This window comes from Lolium rigidum, chromosome 4 (assembly GCF_022539505.1).
Source record: "Lolium rigidum isolate FL_2022 chromosome 4, APGP_CSIRO_Lrig_0.1, whole genome shotgun sequence".
Lineage (NCBI taxonomy): Eukaryota > Viridiplantae > Streptophyta > Magnoliopsida > Poales > Poaceae > Lolium > Lolium rigidum.
Window position 1 is genome coordinate 277160181 of NC_061511.1, and position 14757 is coordinate 277174937.

Consider the following 14757-nt stretch of genomic DNA (forward strand, 5'->3'; position numbering starts at 1 on the left):
TAATGGAACAAAGAAATCCATCAAACATAGCAAAACAGGCAATGCGAAATAAAAGGCAGAATCTGTCAAAACGAACAGTTCGTAAAGACGAATTTTAAAGTGGCACCGGACTTGCTCGGATGAAAATACCCAAATTGAATGAAAGTTGCGTACATATCCGAGGATCACGCACGTAAATTGGCAGATGTTTTTTTTTCTACGGGGACTATCGCTCAAATTCGTGACGTAAAGAAATCTGTTCTGCGCAAGCAATCCAAATCTAGTATTGGCTTTACTATCAAAGACTTTACTTGGCACAACAATGCAATAAAATAAAGATAAGGAGAGGTTGCTACAGTAGTAAACAACTTCCAAGACTCAAATATAAAATAAAGTGCAGAAGTAAAATAATTGGTTGTCTCCCATAAGCGCTTTTATTTAACGCCTTTCAGCTAGGCGCAGAAAGTGTGTATCAAGTATTGTCAAGAGGTGAAGCATCAACATAGGTGTTGGGAGTTTTCTCAACTATGCATTTTATCTTATCTATGTGAGTTTCAGAGGCTCCTTTTTCATTATTCTTGGGTTTACTATCCTCGTCAAACAAATTTTCAGGTACAAGCCAACCATAATTATTTTCTAGAGCGTCATTCATTCCTAGGAGCTTACAAGGTATTGTTGTCTTAATATCCCCACCATCATTAATATTATTAGTGTACCTTACTCTCTCCATGTCCATCTTTTCAAGAATACTAACAAAATTGGTATAAGAGCAAAGCATATTGTATTTAATAAAGACCTTTCTAGCCTCTCTTGCTACACCACCAAATTTTTTAAGAAGGGTTTCTAAGACAAAATCTTTCTTTTCTCCCTCTTCCATATCAACGAGTGTGAGAAACATGTGTTGGATTATAGGATTGAGATTAACAAATTTAGTTTCCAACATGTGTACTAAAGAAGCAACAGCAATTTCATAAGTAGGAGCAAGTTCTACCAAGTGTCTATCTTCAAAATCTTCAGCGGTACTAACATGAGTGAAAAAATCTTCTATATTATCTCTCCCAATTATAGACCCACGTCCTACCGGTATGTCTTTCAGAGTGAACTTAGGAGGAAACATGATGAAATAAACTAAAGGTAAATAAAGTAAATGCAAGTAACTATTTTTTTTTGTGTTTTCGATATAGAGAACAAGACAGTAAATAAAGTAAATCTAGCAACTAATTTTTTGTGTTTTTGATATAAGAGCAAACAAAGCAGTAAATAAAGTAAAGCAAGACAAAAACAAAGTAAAGAGATTGGAAGTGGAGACTCCCCTTGCAGCGTGTCTTGATCTCCCCGGCAACGGCGCCAGAAATTTATTGCTGGCGTGGAGTTGACGTGGGAGTTAGAAATCTTTGTGGTGTAACTTTTCTTCAGTTCCCCGGCAACGGCGCCAGAAATTTGCTTGATGCGTGTAGTTGACACGTCCGTTGGGAACCCCAAGAGGAAGGTGTGATGTGCACAGCAGCAAGTTTCCCTCAGTAAGAAACCAAGGTTTAATCGAACCAGTAGGAGTCAAGAAGCACGTTGAAGGTTGATGGCGGAGGAGTGTAGTGCGGCGCAACACCGGGGATTCCGGCGCCAACGTGGAACCTGCACAACACAATCACGGAACTTTGCCCCAACGTAACGGTGAGGTTGTCAATCTCACCGGCTTGTCGTAAACAAAGGATTATATGTATAGTGTGGATGATGATGATTGTTTGCGAAGAACAGTAAAGAACAATTGCAGCAGATTGTATTTCAGATGTAAAGAATAGGACCGGGGTCCATAGTTCACTAGTGGTGTCTCTCCCATAAGATAGCAAATGTTGGGTGAACAAATTACAGTTGGGCAATTGACAAATAAAGAAGGCATAAAAATGCACATACATATATCATGATGAGTACTATGAGATTTAATCGAGGCATTACGACAAAGTACATAGACCGCTATCCAGACATGCATCTATGCCTAAAAAGTCCACCTTCGAGTTATCATCCGAACCCCCTCCAGTATTAAGTTGTAAACAACAGACAATTGCATTAAGTATGGTGCGTAATGTAATCAACACAAATATCCTTAGATAAAGCATCGATGTTTTATCCCTAGTGGAAACATCACATCCACAACCTTAGAACTTTCTGTCACTGTCTCAGATTTAATGGAGGCATGAACCCACTATCGAGCATAAATACTCCCTCTTGGAGTCAAAAGTATCAACTTGGCCAGAGCCTCTACTAGCAACGGAGAGCATGCAAGAACATAAATAACATATATGATAGATTGATAATCAACTTGACATAGTATTCAATATTCATCGGATCCCAACAAACACAACATGTAAGATTACAAATAGATGATCTTGATCATGATAGGCAGCTCACAAGATCTAACATGATAGCACAATGAGGAGAAGACGACCATCTAGCTACTGCTATGGACCCATAGTCCAGGGGTGAACTACTCACACATCGATCCGGAGGCGATCATGGCGATGAAGAGACCTCCGGGAGATGATTCCCCTCTCGGCAGGGTGCCGGAGGCGATCTCCTGAATCCCCCGAGATGGGATTGGCGGCGGCGGCGTCTCTGGAAGGTTTTCCGTATCGTGGCTCTCGGTACTGGGGGTTTCGCGACGGAGGCTTTAAGTAGACGGAAGGGCAGGTCAAGAGGCGGCATGAGGGCCCCACACAACAGGCCGGTGTCGTTGCCTAATCGACGGTACCTCGGAGGAGGGATCCTCACGAGGGGGAGAAGAAGTAGGGGCCATAGGGCGGAGTGCACACGGGACGGTGGTACGCGAGTTACCCAGCTTCGGAACACCTGCACGATGACAGGGCCTACTGCTGCTTGTCTGGAATTATCTGGGCGCTTTCGCGTTGTTACGATGAGTTGTGGTTGTGTCTAGGGCTCCCGGGATCCGGCTTATAAAGGCGCACGGATCTAGGGTTTACATGGAGAGTCCTAGCCGGATTACAGATAGCCTAACTACGGTACAATATCTTGCCGTGCACGTCACGGATCCGCCTTCCATATACGTCGTACCAGATCCGGATCCCTCATGGGCCTCCATGGATCCGGGTTCCTCCTAATGTCGGTACGGATCCGGCTTACTGATCCCGGGCCGGACTTCTTCCTTCATGATCAACAAGAACCGGGCCGCCCGATGGGCCACATGCCTCATCACCATCTGTGGGCCACCCGGGCTTGCCGGATCTAGGCACTGTCGATGGTACATCCATGAAGTATACCCGCAACAGTAGCCCCCAGAGTTCTCCGAGTTTCACCTGCAATTTCCGCCTTGCTGGTCCATCATGATCTCCGGCAAACGTTGGTAACGCGGAGAAACTTGAAGAGCTCCAACTTCGCATTTTCTTCTTTTTCTAACTTATAGCCGGAAAATGCTCCCATCCTGCGGGACTTCGTCCATCGACGGTACTGGACACATTTCCGGGTTAGTTCCCTGCTTGCGAATGAGAGTCTTTTATCTTTACGCGATTACCCGGAATCTTTAAAAGACTCAAACGGTTCCGCCAATTCTGGCGTCATTTTCGCGCGATTTCCGCGGTAACTTATCTCTAGCCATTTTTACCGTTTAGGGTTTGGGACACGTGTCACGCATCCAACGGTGCGACGCTTGCGTTCCGACCACAGGATGCAGAGCACGAATCTCGTCCCGCCAGCCTATAAATATTCGCCGTCGACGCCCTTACCCTCATTCACCCCCCTCCTCACCTCTCTGCCGAGCGCCGCCCGTGAGCTCTTCCTCCGCCGTGCCGGAACCTGCCAGAATAGTCGCCGGAGCATCACCGGAGCGAGCCCACCACCGCAGTGTTCTTCGTGTTCTTAACTCTGGCGAGCCACCGCGCGGAAAACTCGACGCCGGCAGCTCCAACCACCGCATACGCCATTACGGTAAGTCTTCGAGCTTGACTTTCGCGCCGTAGTTGGTAGGGGTGAACCTGGGGAAGACGATGTGGGATCCGACTAAAGAAAGTTTCCGCCAAACCCTTTTTCTTCAGATGTCTTCAACGACTCCGCCTCCGACCTCGGAACCAATCATGGCGACCCCAATCTCCTCCGCCCCTCCTCCCTTCGTTCCAGTCAGGCTGGATCCTTCAAAGGATTCCGGCAAGGAGGCTGAGGGGACCTCTGCTCACCCGGAGAAAGCCTCCGGGGCGGGTCAAATGGAGCACCAGGCGGAAGAGGTCTCAAAGAAGTCGAAAGCTCGGAAGCGAGATTCTGAAGCTAAAGGAAAATGGTGGCCCTGTACCACCACCGAGATGGAGCTGAAGAACCTCGAGGCGGAGGGCTTCCTGCAACCCGGAAGCTGGAGGTCAGTTCCAAATGAACTAGCTCCGGCTCCGAGGGACGACGAGATGGTGCTGACGAAGGCACTGGTGGAGCGCGGATTTTCATTTCCGCCTTCGGACTTCTTCCTGGAGATTCTGAAGACGTATGGACTCCAACCCCATAACATATCTCCAAACAGCGTGCTTGCCATCAGCAACCACGTCACCCTCTGCGAAGGCCATCTCCGGGTAACCCCCGAGATCTCTCTGTTCCAATACTTTTTACTCGTCAAGAAGGAGAGGATCCGGCAATCCGCCGAACTTGCTACATGCGGATCCATCACCTTTATAATCCGCCCGGGCCGCGTCTACCCCCCACCGACCGCCACGAATCCGCGAGGTACTGGTCCGGGGGTTTCTTCTACTTGAAGGACGTCTCCGACCCCGCGAGTGAAAAGAAACTTTCGCCTTTTAAGAACTGCCCCGCCAGCGAGCTTCCATCATGGACGCACTGCCCCCACTTCCCCGACTCGCCTCAACTGACCCGCGCTGTCAGGCGGATCTGCAAGCTCACGGAGGAGGGGCTGACGGGGAAGGATTTAACCCTTTCCTGGTTCACCAAGCGGATCCAGCCGCTGCAACACAGGGACCACCTGATGTTTGAATACACAGGGCGCGACGATCCAATGCGCGCCACCAAAGACAATCTCTCCGCCGACGCCATCGACAAGAGGATCCGGGTCCTCATCAAGATCCCACGTGAACTCCATGTTCACGTATGCAACAAAGACATCCACACGAATGGATCCGGAACCGCGGTACGTCGTCTTGACTTTGGTCTATTGTTTTTCTTCAAACCTTTTTTGTCCGTGTTTAACTTTGCATTAGCTCGAGGCGCTTGAGGAAAATGAACTCGGAACTCTCCTCCGAGTCCCATCCACCGGTAACGCGGATCCGGAAGCCGCATCGGAGGCGGAAGCTCCTGAAGCCCCACGCCCTGCTAAGAGGAAGAAGCCGGCTCCTTTCAGCCCCCATGCGAAACGCCCCCGCGAAGTGCTTAGCACTGCGGCTACCCGGAAAGCGGAGGCGGAAAAGAAGCGCCTCTCGCTGATTAATACCAGCAACAAGGGGCAGCCCGCCATTTAGCATTTCTTCAAGCCTTCCGGGTAAGCGTCTACTTCCGAGACCTAAGTTCTGGTTTAACGCTCGCTCTTATACTTTTATGTTTTTCCTGAAGCTCCGGAAGCCAGCCCCCCAAGGTCCCAAGGATCCTGAAGAAGAGAGCCAGGCCATCTCCGGCTTCTATTCCTGTTACTCCCGAGGTTGAAGTTCCGCCCAAGGCTTCATCCGCCTCCAAGCCGGATCCAAAGGATATCATCAACATTGATGACCTTCCTGAAGATCCCGCTCATCATGGCGACTCCGCCAAGGGGAGCTCCTCACCCGTTCCTCCGCCAGATCAACCAAGCTCCGCTTTCGCGGGGCCCACTGGAGAAGAACAGGAGCAAAAAGCTAAGCTCCTCCAAGTTACCAACGCGATCCGAGTCAACCTCCAACCAACTCCGTCCCTCCAAAAGCTTACCCTTGCACAACGTCACGCGGAAGTTTCCGCCATGCTGAACAAGGTATGGGGAAAACCGGACGAGGAGGTGCGTGAACTCGCCGACCTGGAGGACAGCCTGAAGGATTTTTTCGCCAAGCACAAGGAAGTGCGGCAGGTAATACTAGCCCCCAAGCATTGGGTGATATAGTTCCGCGTAACATGTATTTGCCGATGCTTTCCCAAAATGTACTGTTTAGGCGGAAATTTGAAATTTGTATCCCAAGACTTTGAAATCTTCGCCAGCCCCCGCATTTTAATATCCGACTAACTCTCGTCGCTTCGCGACCACGCGAAAACTGCACGAAGATCTTCGCGTGCATGTGCTGGAACAAATCGCGGAAATTGAGGGGCTGCGCCAGCACGCGGAAAATAACAAAAAAGATATCCAGCTGCTTGAGACCCGCCTTCAAGGTACGAGATCCGGGTCTTCACTTTTTGTGCTGACATAGTTGTTCAGGATGCATAATATGTGCAACTTTCTGCCTTCAGAAGAAACTGCCAAGCACTCCTCGTTCGATGAGCTTTCCGCTAAAGTCAAGGTGCTTGAGGCGGAGAACGAGTCCCTCAAAACCTTCATTCAAGAATCCTCTAGTAAGGAGACTGAGGCGAGGAAAGAGCTCTCCGAGATGCATGCCCGCGACCAGGCGGAGCTAATTGACAAACTGGAGAAAAGCCAGGGGCGCGTGCTCTCCGTGATATCCAAGAACAGAGTTCTGGAGGAGGAGGCGGAGGCCATTGACAAACTTATCTTCCGTAAGCATTTTTCCGTGTCGTTGCTCCGACCATCTTGTATGTTTTCTCTCTAACGGAACTGAACCTCTTTCTTCCATAGCAAGCCTTGGCTTTGAATGGTCAAAAGAGTCAAACCTTAAGAGGACGGAGGCATACGATGAAGCGCGGGTTTCAATTGACGCGTTATTTGAAGCCTGTCGCGGAATCGCCACGGCTCTGTCTCTGAAGAAGGCCAAAACCACAGTCATCGATACTATGACCAAACTTATGCGACAGGTGCCGGACTTCATCAAGGTCCTGGGCCGCGCCGCCTTGTTGTGTCGTCGCCTCGTGGCCCCACTTCGTTTACTCCTCGGACTTCTGGAAGCTTCGTGCAAAAATAGGACCCTGGGCGTTGATTTCGTCCAATTCCGAGAATAAAAACAGCCGAAAACAGCAACTGGCTCTTCGGCATCTCGTCAATAGGTTAGTGCCGGAAAATGCATAATAATGACATATAATGTGTATAAAACATGTGAGTATCATCATAAAAGTAGCATGGAACATAAAAAATTATAGATACGTTTGAGACGTATCATGAACCTCTAAGAATTTCCAGTAGGGTAGCTCCCAAAATATCGACTTCTTCTTCCACATGGGTACGTGTCCGTCAACATCATGCGGAACAGATTGTCCGCCGGGACCCTTTCCAAAGATCACTTTTAAATCCTTGACCATATCATATATAACTTCCCCGAGAGGGCGGGTAGGCTTCGTTCGGTTATCCGCCTCACCTCCAAAATGCTTTCCTCTCTTTCTTACGTGATGTTGTTTTGGAAGAAATCGACGATGCCCCGGTACACATTCTTGTTTCCCAAATAATTACTCGTCAGTCTCACCTAAACGAGTGTGTGCATGCATTGTATCCCTTGTTTGACTGCCCTGAAATGTTACCAAGAGCAGGCCAATCATTGATGGTTACAAATAACAACGCTCGTAGGTTAAATTCCTTTTGTTCGTGCTCATCCCACACAGGTACACCTTCGTCACGCCACAACTCTAAAAGTTCTTCAACCAATGGCCTCGGTACACATCAATGTCGTTGCCGGGTTGCTTCGGGCCCTGGATGAGCACTGGCATCATAATGAACTTCCGCTTCATGCACAACCAAGGAGGAAGGTTATAGATACATAGAGTCACTGGCCAGGTGCTATGACTGGAGCTCTGCTACCCAAAAGGATTAAAGCCATCTGTACTTAGACCAAATCTTAAGTTCCTTGCATCATCTGAAAATGACTTGAACTCTCTGTCAATTTTTCTCCACTGCGACCCGTCAGCGGGGTGTCTCAGCATCACAACTTTCTTACGGTCCTCTTTGTGCCATCGCAACAACTTGGCATGCTCTTTGTTCTGGAACAAACGTTTCAATCGTGGTATTATAGGAGCATACCATATCACCTTCGCAGGAACCCTCTTCCTGGGGGTGGACTCGCCCTCAAATCGCGAGGGTCATCTCGCCTGATCTTATACCTCAATGCACTACATACAGGGCATGCATTCAAATTCTCGTACTCCCCGCGGTAGAGGATGCAGTCATTGATGCATGCATGTATCTTCTGCACCTCTAATCCTAGAGGGCGGACAACCTTCTTTGCTTCGTACGTAGTAGAGGGCAATACGTTCTCCCCGGAAGCATCTTCTTTATTATTTTCAGCAACTTTTCAAATCCCTTGTCAGAAGTACCATTCTCTGCCTTCCACTGCAGCAATTCCAGCGTGGTACCCAGCTTTTTCTGACCATTCTCGCAATTTGGGTACAACAGTTTGTTGTGACCCTCTAACATTTTCTCCAACTTCAACCTCTCCTTTTCATTTTCGTAGTTCGTCTTCGCATCAAGAATGGCCCGACCCAAATCGCCATCCGGGTCATCAAAAATCGGCTCATCAAAAATAGGCTCTTCTTCAGCTTCGTCTTTCCCCATTCTACTATCACCGTCTTCAGTGAATAAGGGATAGTTGTCACTATCCTCTTCTTCTTCGTTGTCTTCCAATATAACCCCTTTTTCTCCGTGCTTGGTCCAACAATTATAGTTGGGCATGAAACCGTTCTCCAGCAGGTGGACGTGAAGGGTCTTTGAGGTAGAGTAATCCTTCATATTCTTACAGGAACTACATGGACAATACATGAAACCATTCGACCGCTCGTTTGCCTCAGCCACGTTGAAAAAATAATGCATGCCATTAATGAACTCGGGATGGCACCGGTCACCGTACATCCATTGTCGACTCATCTGCATTTTATATGTATATCAAAAATCATTAAGTACACAACATCGTGGATATATGAGTGACCAACTTAATTAATTAATATTCAAGTTCATCACATAAAACTAATTTTTTTTATAAAAAAGAAGAGGGGCTCACCGAGGTGGTACCGTGCCGGCTAGGGGACGACGCTGGCGATCGACGACGGTGAGGAGGGGATGATACTAATTAAAACCTACAAAACATACCATAATTTCAGCTCAAATTGCATATAAAAAAATAAAATCCCTAACTTAGGCATTTCATCGAACACCTTGCTAGCACTAGAAAAATAGTACGAGTTAAAACTACCAAAGAAATGAGCTAAATTAGGAACGCCGGAAGGAAGGATGATATTGCTAACCCTTGGGTAGATGTATGCCGTTAATCTTGTTAAAATGGTGGAGAAAAATGAAGATCATTGGAGTGTGAGAGGTGCAACATATTTGGAAATGTGAGAGAGGATGAGAAGGAAACGAGATGAGCTCAGGCAGGGCGACGCGCGCTGATATAGCACAGACCCTTTAGTACCGGTTCCTTATATGAACCGGTACTAAAGGTGCAGCCCTGGCCCCACCTCCGCCTGGGAAATGGGCAGAAACCCTTTCATACCGGTTCGTAACACGAACCGGTATAAAAGGGTCATAACGAACCGGTATTGATGTCCCACGCATGGAACCGGTATTAATAACGCCTTTCGTACCGGTTCGTAAGGGAATCGGTACTAAAGGCTTAGATGGATGAGAGGTTTTCTACTAGCGCTACCTTGTGTCACTGTTAGTGCAGACTACAGCAACGGCAACAAAACATCATCTTTGAACATGGTCGACTCTATATGATCTGAGTAAAAACCATCTGCAAAGTTTAATTAGCCGTTGAATCTCCCCGACTTAAAAAAGAACGTGTTGTTTCCCTTTCCGCTCTTCCATCCGTCACACTCCCCCAATATTATTACCCTATATAAACTGGAGCTAAACAAGTTACCACATCTCTTAGTGATTTGGGCACTCTAGATGCACCAATTTCTCCCCCATTCATTCAATCAATTTGTGACACGTATCCTTCTATTTTTTCATCTGGTTAATTTCTTTTCTTTACTTTTTTTCTTGGCTAAACTGAGTACCGGTTAGCTGTTGTTAATTAGGCATCCTTGTGCGCGCCGCTGCCGGTTAGTGCCTGATTGACCCTGTTGGTTAGTGCGCCATTTCTGTTCCCTCAAAATATTTACTTGCTAAACCCCATGTTCACCGCTTAACGTCATTCTCGCACCGGTTTGACCGAGACGCCTCACCCCGCAAAATTCTTGCAAGCGATGCCTCATGCCTCGCTGCACTCTTCCCATGCCAGCCATCGTCGCTCCTCCTTAGTTGTTGCCGGCCTTTCTCGCGGAATCTGATCTCCTGGAAAGGATAAGATGAGACGGTTTATGTCGGCTGTCGTGATGCAGCTTTCTTCTATTACAGGTGACCTTGATCTTCATGCATCGATGATGGAGACAAAAGATCAACTTAGTGTTCGAGCACCGCGACCGCCCGTGAGCCTTGTTGGTGGCACTGCACGTGGCGAGGAATGAAACATCTGTAAGCTGGCTTGGCATGTATGTTTGGGATGATTTTTTTCGATAGAGAACGCTTTAGTACTTAAAAAAATTAAGCATTACAACAAAATACGAATTAGTAGTAAGAAGTCTAAACAGCCATATGAGCCATGAAAGACCCAATTCTGCGATTATGCTATCACCCATGTTGGGTAATAAACTCCTTGGTCGTATCCTTCAACCGTGTACACACGCCTCCGTAAATAGCTCTCGGTCCTCCAAACAATGAAGAGACGACCATAAACGGAGCAAAGACGTACTCCGCTAGATGACATGCACAAGAGAGAAAAAATTATCATTAAAATCCTTGTCATTCCTACATAGCCCGCTTCCACTCTGATGAGACTCTTATACCTAGAATCCACCTCATTTAGCCAATTGTCAAAAATATTTGCAAAGCTTCATGGAGGGCATAAGGTAGAACCTATCTGAATGATTGACCATATAGATCTAGCAAACCGATACTGGAAGAAAAGGTATTTTATTGTCTCCTCTTCGTGACAGAAGACATATTTCGTATATCCATACCAGTTGCGTTTTGCAAGGTTATCTTTCGTAACCACGACAAAGGTACCACGCAAAAACCTTAGTTTTCAATGGTATCTTAATCTTCCAAATGGATTTATTACTAATCACCGGCAGAATGGGTATGTTTGGTATGATGAGCGTGTGCAACGTGGAATAATGAGGTGGAGTCCAACGATGCATGCATGATGTCGGACGGGTCCTACACCCTCTTCTTCAAGAGGTCTAGTCACTACTTCTCCAGGCATGCGAGGCTGTGAGGCTAGGTGGGGGCGCCGCCAATGGTTCTGACGTGAGGTCCAGCGCGGGGATGAGCTTGGATGTGTCCCCCTCTTCTTCTAGAGCTCTGGCAGCTTCTTATCCGGGCTTGCATTGTGGCGAGGCTAAGTGGGGGCTTGACACCAGTGTCGTGGATGAGGTCCAGCATAGGTATGAGCTCGCATGGGTCAGATGCCCTCTTCTTCAGGAGCTCGAGCTTCTGCTCCTCTAGGCACCCATGTCGGGGAGGCTAGGTGGGGGCGTAGTTCGAGCGGCCAGGAAGGATGGATTTGGCGGTGAAAAGAAGGAAAGAAATTAGGGGGGAGAAAATGAACATGACACCTAGGCCCCACTGCTAGTGAGAGCATTGTATAATCCCTATTCTTCCAGTTGAAACTAAAGGAGTTATATTGTACAAGATGACGCTTTATTCCCGCATTTATTAGTAATCCTTATTGAAAATGTCTTAGTAATCCTTATTCTCGCATTTATTCCCATATATTCATTCATTGTTGCACGCGCTCATCATACATATATATTGTTTATACATACATATGCACTTTTTAAGTGATCGGCTGAAGGATTGAAGACAAATATGCCAAAGCATGCGTCTTTCAATTATGCTAAAAAATTGCTTCTTGAAAATGTCAAGGCACTGGCATAAAGTAGTGTTAAAATCTGATAATATTCAACCCGATATCTTCAACATAACGGATATTTAGCGGGAATAACAATGGAAAAAATCCATAGATGTGATATCAGAATCTTACATGATTACTTAAACTAATCAAAAAGAAAATAAGCAAGAACTATAATACAATACATGATACAATATTTATGAGAATCTACAAGAGCAAAATGAATTACAATTACCTGCAAAGTGCATGAGTAGTTTGATCAGAGAGGAGTACCAAATCAATATCTTTTAGTAGTGCCAGTGTAACTTGAGGGCTAGTTCAAGATGAAGGTTATCTGCAGGCAGGCAGAGTGGAAACTATGGTCAGAGGGAAGGTGCGGATGCGACGAATCGAGAACCCTGTCCTTAGACGGGTAAGCTTCTGCAAGCGTCGAGAGGGGCTGCACAAGAAGCGGCGTCCGTCACTCACAGGAGCGCGATGAGGACGAAGAGCAGGAGCGCGGCGACGAAGGAATACTTGAGCGCGGCGGCGAAGATGGAGGCGGAGATGAGCACCAGCTGCAGCAGCAGCGACGCGCTGGCCCAGACCAGCGCGGCCGTCAGCGCAACGGCCGCGGCGTTGTCCGGGGACGGCGCTAGAAGCTCCGCCCAACGTATCTCCGACAGCGCCGGCAGGGAGAGTCCCTGGCGCGGCTTCCCCTCCCCTTTTTCGGCCGGCGGACCGCTGCCGGAAGCCGCACAGGTGACCTCGAGTCGCCCAAATCGGGTGCGACATGGACCCGTTGGAATACTTCGGATCGGCTGAGGACACCGGGCAGGAATCAGAGCCGGAATCAGAGTTGGCATATGTGCCGCCATGGGAAGATACAGGAGAGTTCACGAGGAAACAGACGAAGGAGATGGAGAAGGAAGCTAGGTGCACGAGCTCAGACCGTTTATGTCCATACGATCGGAACCACGGCTCTGATCAACCAAACTTCCAAAGAACTTTCTACCGCTGTGCGACTAGCCGATTACAACTCTCCATGAAAACAAGAACAAAAACGAATACAGCTCTTAATTCTGAACAAACCTACCGCCTATGCCGCCTTTATATACGGCAGCAACTACCTGCCCAGAAATCCACGAGCTTCAACATCGCAGCCAGAAACATCCCGAGTTTGCAAAACACGCAAGCCGAAACCATGAGGCGCCGCGGCGGCTTCTCGAGCACCTGGCTCCTCCTTCTCGTCGGCTTCCTCGCCGTCTCCCTCGTCCCGTCGTGTGCAGCAGCAGAGATCAAGACCCGCCCCACGGAGTGGAGCTTCCGCCTCCTCCTTCCGAGCGGCGTGACCGGCGCCGAGAGTCTGGCCTTCGACGCGCGTGGCAACGGCCCCTACGCCGGCGTCTCCGACGGCCGCGTCCTCAGGTGGGGCGGCAGCGCCGTCGGCTGGACCACCTTCGCGCACCACGCCAACTACCGGAAGCTGTCCATGTGCACCGTGCCCGTGGCGCCGTCGGAGCAGACGGAGAGCTTGTGCGGGCGCCCGCTCGGGCTCGCCTTCCACCGCAAGTCCGGTGACCTCTACATCGCCGATGCATACAAGGGGCTCATGAGGGTCAGCGCCGACGGCGGCGAGGCCGAGGTGCTCGCCACGGGAGCCGACGGCGTTCCGTTCAACTTCGTCAACGGTATCGACGTCGATCAGGCTACCGGTGACGTTTACTTCACCGACAGCAGCGTCAATTACCCGCGAAGGTATATATTTTCCGAATAGTTGAATACACAAACGTAGATCATCGATCCTGCATGCTATAAGATTAATTTGACTACTCGATTGGTAGAGCTGAAACTAAATTACCATTGATGCTATGCTACTGAATTGACAGGTTCAACACGGAGATCATGATGAACGCGGACTCCACCGGAAGGCTGCTGAAGTACGACGTGAAGACGAAGCAGGTCACCGTTCTCAAGGACGGTCTGCCATACCCTAATGGGGTGGTGGTGAGCTACGACGGGACATACGTTGTCGTGGCGCACACCGTGCCGTGCCAGGCGCATAAGTACTATCTGCAAGGAACAAAGGCCGGCCGCTACGAACTACTCGCCGATCTACCGGGCTACCCGGATAATGTGAGGCGTGACGGGAAGGGCGGCTACTGGGTGGCTCTGAACCAGGAGAAGGAGCGCCCGAACGCGACCACTGCTCCAGCGAAGCATCTGGTGGGAGTACGCCTTGACGGCAATGGCGTGGAGGTGGAGGAGCTCACGGCGGCCAAGGGCGTCACGCTGAGCGAGGTGACCGAGAGGAACGGGACGCTGTGGTTGGGCTCTGTCGAGCTTGACTATGTAGGAATAGCTTCATGATTTCCTTACAGTGTTTTTATTAGGAGAAGCACAAGTATAACTAGATCTTAATTGGTTGGTAGATGTAATTATCCGAGAACGTTTTTACTAATACTATTTTCTTATCTATACTCAATCTTGTGTGGAAGTTCTCTCTTTACATGGAACCATGGCATGTAAATACTTTATGGCTACGTCACTACGTGCGTGCACACCATAGATCGAAACCCTCAATCCAGTAAAATTCAAGTTGGATTGAAATCTTCCTCTGTTTGTTGTTGCGCTTCTCTGAATATTATATGTGCATGTTCGTAACCAAAGTGTTCGTGTTCAAAAATCATGAGATGCACTAATCTCATATTTGTTTATACCACGTACACAGTTTCCCATGATCTGCTTTTCGTTAGGAAACCAGCAAATGCACAAGTCCACCTCATGAAAACCATGATATTAGTCAGTAGTAGCAGTGCTTGTGTTCTTATAGTGGCGTGACGGTGTTAGT

At 48.3% G+C, this 14757-nt stretch overlaps 2 protein-coding genes across 2 annotated transcripts; one reads left to right on the forward strand and one right to left on the reverse strand.

The window, feature by feature from the left end:
- Positions 1–12391: 12391 nt before the first annotated feature.
- On the reverse strand, positions 12392–12784 carry LOC124706709. The gene has a single exon (XM_047238380.1). It carries the CDS (start codon positions 12782–12784, stop codon positions 12392–12394), a length of 393 nt encoding a protein of 130 aa, XP_047094336.1.
- Positions 12785–13110: 326 nt separating this feature from the next.
- LOC124648834 (protein STRICTOSIDINE SYNTHASE-LIKE 10-like) lies at positions 13111–14276 on the forward strand. Its single transcript, XM_047188530.1, has 2 exons — positions 13111–13664; positions 13796–14276. Exons 1-2 carry the CDS (start codon positions 13111–13113, stop codon positions 14274–14276), a joined length of 1035 nt encoding a protein of 344 aa, XP_047044486.1.
- Positions 14277–14757: the final 481 nt, after the last annotated feature.

What these genes read in the sequence shown, in the direction of transcription:
- LOC124706709 (XM_047238380.1), bottom strand. Translation starts at nt 12,784, where the DNA reads ATGGCGGCACATATGCCAACTCTGATTCCGGCTCTGATTCCTGCCCGG.
- LOC124648834 (XM_047188530.1), top strand. Translation starts at nt 13,111, where the DNA reads ATGAGGCGCCGCGGCGGCTTCTCGAGCACCTGGCTCCTCCTTCTCGTC. An exon ending in AGCGTCAATTACCCGCGAAG is followed by an intron (nt 13,665 to 13,795) that starts GTATATATTTTC and finishes CTGAATTGACAG; the next exon opens with GTTCAACACGGAGATCATGA.